Source organism: Gymnogyps californianus, chromosome 12, assembly GCF_018139145.2.
Source record: "Gymnogyps californianus isolate 813 chromosome 12, ASM1813914v2, whole genome shotgun sequence".
In the NCBI taxonomy this organism is placed as follows: Eukaryota; Metazoa; Chordata; class Aves; order Accipitriformes; family Cathartidae; genus Gymnogyps; species Gymnogyps californianus.
Window position 1 is genome coordinate 5,271,959 of NC_059482.1, and position 7,587 is coordinate 5,279,545.

Genomic DNA, 7,587 nt, shown 5'->3' on the forward strand with positions numbered 1-7,587 from the left:
CTTTTCAGTACTATTCTGACCAATTGGTTTTATATGTTTTAGTGAGACCATTAATGATGTGGTTGGTTTTGACCTAGTTTTAAGTTTTGTTCTCTTCTCTCATCCCATTGTTCAATGAAAAAAAGCACAATTAAGTAATACCAAAAAGAAATCAATCAAATAATACAAAAACAGCAGACTAAGGTTTATTTCCCCAGATGAAATATTGCCCTGCTTCCTGAGACAGTGCTGTTGGCACGCTTTGTATTTTGATGACAAAAATAATTTTACTAGCTAAGTATTTTAAATTGCAAAGGGAACCAGATGAACTAACATACTATAAAAGAATAATTAATTATTTCATTGCTCATTCTTTCTAACTTGCATTGTTCACTACAGCTGCTTATTTAGCTCTGTTCAGTTGCTGATTTAAGGATTTCTTTGCAGCCTATTTCAGGCTCATTGCAACTCAGGTTGTGGCAGATAACCCCCCGTTTACACTGCAAATGCTTCTATCCTGACACATCTTGCCCTAGCATGCAATTCCGTGTATCATAAGAACTCTTCAAATGATTGTAACATAGTCTGATTCTCTGCATGCTGGCATATATGCAAGGCATGCTCCGAAATGCCTGGTTCTTTAAAGCGAAAATTGGTAGTGGAGAACGGGTTTACATGTTTTAAAAAACAAAGAAACAATCCCAGGACAAACATTCCATTATATATAAAGTAAAACTACAAGTCCATTTATTTGATAGCAATACAGAATTTATGATACATTCAGAAAGTCCATGAACTCTTAGGAAAAGCAGGGTCTCATAGGAAATGAAAAAGCATGAACAAATGGGTTGTGCAAAACGATGAGATCTGATAGTGTCAAGTCTTAACATCAAATCTGTCAATGTAAAATGAGCACAATATTTACCCACAGCTTTCACAGATGTCACCATTTTGAAGGAATGAATGTTCCTTACTATTCTTTGAAGCCAAAAAGGACTATTTACTATAATGAGAAATAAAACTGATGATAGTGGTTTAAGAGCAGAAGATTTACAGTATCTTAACTACAGCTTTATTATATTCATAATATTTACTCTAATTATGAGATAATCTGACACACTTCACTCACTGTAGATAACATACCGGCAGAAAGCAAGAAAAAGTAGAACGTAGGAAGAGAGAGAGGTCTCAATCCTGCAAACTGTCCTGCATGGACATATCACAAAGCCCAGAGGACAAAATATCATCATGAGGCTAGCAGCTGCCTATTCAAATACAAGGATTTACCTACACAACATGGAGTGCGAGGTCAGAAATACCGTTCAGATAGGACAAAGCTCTATAAGCTATCCGGAGAAAGTGGCTGAACATGTGAAGTTTCCATTCTTGGAGACGCTCAATACCAACACAGTCCCAAGTAACCTCTCTGGCTGAACCTGCTTTGTGCAGGGGGTTCACCTGGGCAATATCTAGCATTTCCTTCCAACCTCAACTATTTTGCAATTCTGCGATATTCCATTCAAACGCAATCCGTTTGATCAGAAGACAGACATCAACTGTCATAATCTACTGTGAGACTCCTAAAAGATAAAACACTTTGTGTTAGCAGATATCAGGGAAAATTCAGAACTCTTTTGTACTTTCCAGGAGATTAAACACTTGGGAAATTTTTCTAGAAATCTTCATCAAGTAGATTGAGGTATTATACATAAATCCAGAAAGTACACGCACAGCTACAGAATTCTTATATTTAGTATTTAGGGATACGTAAGTGATTTTTCTGCTTCCGAGCTAGAATTCTCACACCTCTGTGAACACACCACTGATGATTATATGTCTGTAGGGCATTTTAAAGGATGCTTCAAGGCTGTCTCAAACCCACACTTCTGCCCATACAGACAGGGAAACCAGCTGTGATTGAAGGATGCCCTCCAAACCAGACGCTCTGCATGGGTACATAGATGCAGCAGCTCTGCATAGTCAGGTTGTACAGCACAAGCTCAAAGCTTGAGATGATTGCTATTTAAGAGTCACAGAAGTTCACCAGCAAGAAATAATTACTAAAAAAATTCTTTAATGCTTACAGAATTCTTTTTAGAATCTGCTTAGTTTTAATTCTTGCCAGCCGTCAATCAAAATAAAAACACAGCATACTGCATCTACTTCTGTCAAGGTTTTGCGCAACAGAAACTTGCGTGTTTTAAGTAGTTTTGACACTGAATCCACTGTTTGAGTTCTTTCTAACATTCCCCAAGTGACTCACACTTCTGCAAAAGAAAAGGGGAAAATACCACAAAACAGACTTTGATAGTGTAATTCTGTGTTGTTTCCTGTTACGGCTCTCACAGACAGCTTGCAGTGGATTGCTGACACTTAAATCGGGAGCAATTCTGCGGCAGTCAGTCAGCACTGTGCGTTGTTTTCCCACTGCCAAAAACATTTCAGCCTCTGCACGAGGCGCAGCAGACTTCTGTTAGCGTGTTATGCGGTACAGGCTTGCGACAGATGCACCAGGATGTGGGACAGCCACATTCATGGCCCCGACATGCTGCGAGGACACAGCTCTCCCACACATGGGGGGTTATTCGAAGGCGGCTGCGGTGTCTTCATACCAGCGTGTTTAGCGGTGAGGCCAGAAACTCCCATCCACCCAAAACACCCGAGACTAAAGGGCTCTTCAGCCACAAGGACCCTCTCTCAAACATCCCAGGTCTCTGCGGAGCCTCATGTCCCTGGGCTGATACTTGCAGGCCCTCACTGAGGGCAAAGTACAAACATCAGGATGTGACACAGCTGGAAAGGACTCAAAAGACAACAGGAGATTCACCATTTTAAAGTGCCTCGCACTGTGAGCCAAGCTCTGGTCGAGTGTTGCTGGGGAAGGGGAAAAGCAGCATCTCCCGGGCACACATTGACACAGCACGGCAAGCTCCAACTAACCGACGTTCACTAGGACAAAATTCAACATCTACCGAGTGACTTCTCACCAGACCGCCCTCCCCGCGCTTCCCGCCCAAACCGCCCCGCCGCCATCTTGTCGCTCGGCACCCGCCCCACCGCCCCCGCGAAACTCCATTTCCCGTGAAGCCCAGGGGCGCCGTCACAGCGGCAGCGCGGCGCTCCGAGAAGGCGGTGGCAGCGGCCGGCAGAGCAGGTACGGGCGGGAGCCCGCCGGGCCTCGGGCGGGGGGTTCCGCCGAGCACCCTTCCCGCCCGCGGGGGCTCCTCAGCGCGGCCTGAGCTCCCTGCAGGTCATTTCTGAGGGGGCCCCGGCCGTGCCGAGGGGGCCCGATCCCGCCCGTACTGCTCCACCTGCAGTCGGTGTACACAGAACAGCCGCAGAACAAGGCTCGGGGAGGGAAGCTGAAGACTTCCCTAGCTTTTCATAACGGCAGCTATAGATTTGCTTTTTTCATAGCAGTCATCTTTTCTCTGACTGTAGCCTCTCTTTTGAGGAATACCAGGGCAGAATGTGGTTCTGCCTCGCCTAGCAGCTGGTGAAATGAAAGGCTTCAATTAAAACATGGAACAGATCTGTGAATAACTGAATGTGTGGTAATATTAAAACTCAGATTGGTTTTAATGTGTATTTTTACAATGTGTTTTATAGGTCAATTTCCTTAAATAGTGCCAAAGGAAAGAGGATGGAACCAGAAAATACTGCCAAGGAAACAGTCCTCATTACTGGAGGAGGTGGTTATTTTGGCTTCCGGTTAGTGCATTAAATAGTTATTACATATGAGAATAAATGTAATAGATTGCTGCTGGTGAGGCAATAAAATCTGTCTGTAAAAGAGAAAACTGTGGGCCTGAGACGCCTGATCCAGTTCACCCCATCTTCTGATTTATCTTGGGTCTCAGTTTTAAACAAACATGTTACTCTGTTTCTAAATGTTTTAAGCAAATACGTTATTGTGTTTCCAAATGTCAGGCGTCGGCTGGCTTGCAGACATTTACCTGTCTGGTCCCCTTTGTAATAGGGATTTAGATCATCATCTTTCAGCCTACTCCCAAGAGCAAGCCTACACTTGTATGCAGATCTTTCTTTTTGACAGTAGGCCATGGACTGCGAATAGTTACACATGTGCTTAGCTATAAAGATTAAATACTCCAGCTGCTCTCTACTCTCAAGAATATATTTATTTTTATGGACATTGATGTTTTAGGATTAGAGCTGTTAATAAGGTACATATTTCAGTGAAATCCATTTCCCCTTACTGTAGGTGGCTCTGCAGGCTAAACCATGTAAAGAAAAAGTCCTATTTTGAGCCCTAGACTATCTCCTAGAGTACCTTCAGAGTTATAACTGCTTACATAGGTGAGAGAGATTACAGTCATGACCAAAAAGTAAATTTCAAATGGGGAAAAAAAATCTCAGAAGATACTTATCTGACTTCTGTTTGTTTTTTTCCTCCACTGTCTCCCCCTTTAAGCACTATAGAAATACAACAGTTACAGGAAAGGGGGAGAGGAATACCAGATTTATACTTTGTGTTAATACTTGTGTTTTTATCTGTGACTTGGAGTAAAATGTAAGCATGTGGCAAAGTATTCAGCTTAGAAGCGTCTCACTCATTCCTCTTCTCCATAAATTTCAAACACAATGGCAAAGACCAACCTATTGTCCTGATAGAACTGGAATGGCACAAAAGCAAGAAGATAAAACCAACAAGATTTTTTTTTTTTTTTTTTATTTGGCTACAGGTTTACATCTGAAAGGTTTGCTATTGCTGATCTGTAGGGGACAGAAGCAGAGAAATAGCTGGTTTCTTCCAAAAGGCTGCTGAAAGCACTTCAGCTATTTCTGTTCTGAATTTTCCTTTACAGCAGTTCTGCCTTTTTTTTTTTTTTCAACTTTTTTTCTCCAAAGTATTGATGGAGCCTAAGAAATTAGTTCAGTACCTAAAGTATCACAGTTGAATCTTCCCCATAGTAGATGGCTGAATATTTAAAAGACTCCCATCGGGAAAAAAAGGAAAAAAAACCTGTATTAAAATAGTTAATAGTCTTCTCTTACCTCCAAGTGAAATGTTTCATGCATCATTATGCTATGTATACTAACATACGGGTTCTATCATTTTTTAGTTTAGGTTGTGCGATATACCAAAAGGGAGTTGATGTGATTCTCTTTGATGTTGTGAAGCCACTTCAAACCGTGCCAGAGGGAATAAAGTTCATGCAAGGGGATGTCTGTTGCCTGTCTGAAGTGGAAGAGGCTCTTAGAGATGTAATCTGCATTTTCCATATCGCTTCCTATGGAATGTCTGGCAGGGAGCAGCTGAACCGAAAACTTATAGAAGATGTTAATGTGAAAGGAACAGAAAATGTCATCCAAGCCTGCAAGAGCACAGGAGTGTCGAGTCTGGTTTATACAAGTACATATAATGTGGTATTTGGAGGCCAGATTATAGAAAACGGGGACGAATCTCTGCCTTATCTACCTCTTCACCTTCATCCAGATCACTACTCCCGGACCAAATCTTTAGCTGAAATGAAGGTGCTCCAGGCAAATGGTGCTGAGCTTGGAAATGGGAAAGGTGTATTAAGGACTTGTGCTCTCCGACCAGCAGGCATCTATGGGCCTGGAGAACAAAGACATCTTCCAAGAATAGTTAGTTACATTGAAAGGGGACTGTTTAAATTTGTGTATGGAGATCCTCTTAGTTTAGTAGAATTTGTACATGTAGACAATCTAGTTCAGGCTCATATCCTTGCCTCTGAGGCCCTCAAAGCCAACAGAAAGCACATAGCTGCAGGCCAAGCCTATTTTATTTCAGATGGCAAGCCTGTAAATAACTTTGAATTTTTCCGACCGTTAGTGGAAGGTTTGGGTTACAAGTTCCCAACCTGTCGTCTTCCTCTCTCCCTTGTCTATTTCTTTGCATTCCTTACTGAACTAGTTCATTGTCTTGTAGGTCACGTTTATAATTTTCAGCCTCTCCTCACTCGCACAGAGGTTTACAAAACTGGTGTCACACATTATTTTAGTATGGAGAAGGCCAGAAAAGAGCTGGGGTATAAGCCTCAGCAATATAGCCTGAATGAAGTGGTTGAGTGGTTTAGATCTCAGGGATGTGGACCAAAGCCAAGAAAGTATAACATTATGCATCTTGTTAGGGATGGGGGACTGCTTTTGCTGCTGGTTTCCATCTGCAGTTACGTTTTCACTCTGAAAGATGAAACGTTGAGTATGGAGGACAGAATTTAGTTATGTTCTCAGAGTACTCTTGGTTTTGACAGACAGGTAATAAAAAAAATAAAAAAACCCAAGAAAATACACATTTGTGTCATTCAGGTAAATATCTTTAACAGTTTTATCCCCAAGGAACGGAACTGCTGAGTAAAAAGGTGTAATTTTTATACATAGTTCCTCTTCAAAGTAAAATTGATCATATCACTAACAAGATGAAGCTCAGTATTACTGCAAACAGCATTTTATTTTCAGGTACAACAGCACACTACAGGGAATGGAACAAGTGTCCTTAGACTGACCCTTCTTCCTCCCTGATGGGATTATACTCTTGATCCCTGCCCTTTATTCCTAAAAAGTTTGTGCTACATGATCCAGAGGAGAATAAACTTATTCTTTGATCACATTCCAAAACCAAATTCTGCTTTCCAGCTTGGATGTATATATGCCTAACCAAGATTAACTGATAAACTGCTAGACAATAAATAAATGCTTTTTTTTAAATGAATACATTCTGGTATGCTTTTCTGAGTTAACTCTGTGATATCTAATGACATTTCTGGAAAATGCACAATGGTTAATCTGCGTTACAGCAAAGTGCTTGAAGCAGCACAGATTTGTAGATTTTTCTAACAGTAAAATATGCCTGTTTAAAATGAATAAGCTCGCTAAAGTGCATTCATAAATCAGACCTATGATTTTTCCCAGCATTATTGAATGGTTAAACAAATAATCCAAAGACATTCAGTAAGTGATTACATTCATGTTCCACTGTTTATAAAACATTTTTAGCCTTTAATAATATTTCTTTAACACCTGACACCATTTGAATAGAACCTCACCTTTGTAGTAGGATGATAAACTCATAATTTTGTGGAGTTTTAAGAACAGAAAGTAAGAATTTGTTAAGTACAGGTCACTACTGTCTCTAGCAACTCCCTCATCTTTGTCAGTTTAATATAGGAAGAGATACTGAGAAACTTCACATCAAAATGTTAAATCACAAAGTTGTTTTCCCTTAACCCATGAGCGTTACAGTTTCAGTACTTCTTGATAAAAAGAGAGTCCTTCAAGAAGTTCACACTTCTCTTTAAACTTTAGTCTTTCCATTTTAATAGCTGAAACTACACTGATCTTAAATAAATTTTGTGTAAGTTCCAGTTACTTCAGTTCTGTTAAATTCTACTGTGAGTTAAATGGGGAAGTGAAGAGAGACAGTAGTTCTACTGCATTGTTAAAGGATTCTCAGAAAATAAAAATGCCTAAATAGAGAAACCAAGCTAAAAGTCCACTGCCACCTGTGTTTAGAAGATGGAGGTTTTTGTAGTTAATGATGACTGAAGACAGCATTATTTTTTGAATGTTGAGTTCTTTTCCTGACAAGTTTACCTTTAAAAAAAAAAAAAAATCACTATTGAT

The 7,587-nt window shown here is 40.5% G+C and overlaps 1 protein-coding gene across 1 annotated transcript; it reads left to right on the forward strand.

Annotated features, from left to right (window-relative positions):
* The first annotated feature begins 3,110 nt into the window (after positions 1–3,110).
* On the forward strand, positions 3,111–6,678 carry SDR42E1 (short chain dehydrogenase/reductase family 42E, member 1). Its single transcript, XM_050904066.1, has 3 exons — positions 3,111–3,133; positions 3,589–3,690; positions 5,064–6,678. The coding sequence occupies exons 2-3, from the start codon at positions 3,623–3,625 to the stop codon at positions 6,184–6,186; spliced, it is 1,191 nt and encodes a 396-aa protein (XP_050760023.1). The 5' UTR covers positions 3,111–3,133; positions 3,589–3,622; the 3' UTR covers positions 6,187–6,678.
* The last annotated feature ends 909 nt before the right edge of the window (positions 6,679–7,587 follow it).

Coding starts and splice junctions, on each gene's coding strand:
- SDR42E1 (XM_050904066.1), top strand. CDS start 3,623: ATGGAACCAGAAAATACTGCCAAGGAAACAGTCCTCATTACTGGAGGA. Junction 3,691..5,063: donor GGTGGTTATTTTGGCTTCCG/GTTAGTGCATTA, acceptor ATCATTTTTTAG/TTTAGGTTGTGCGATATACC.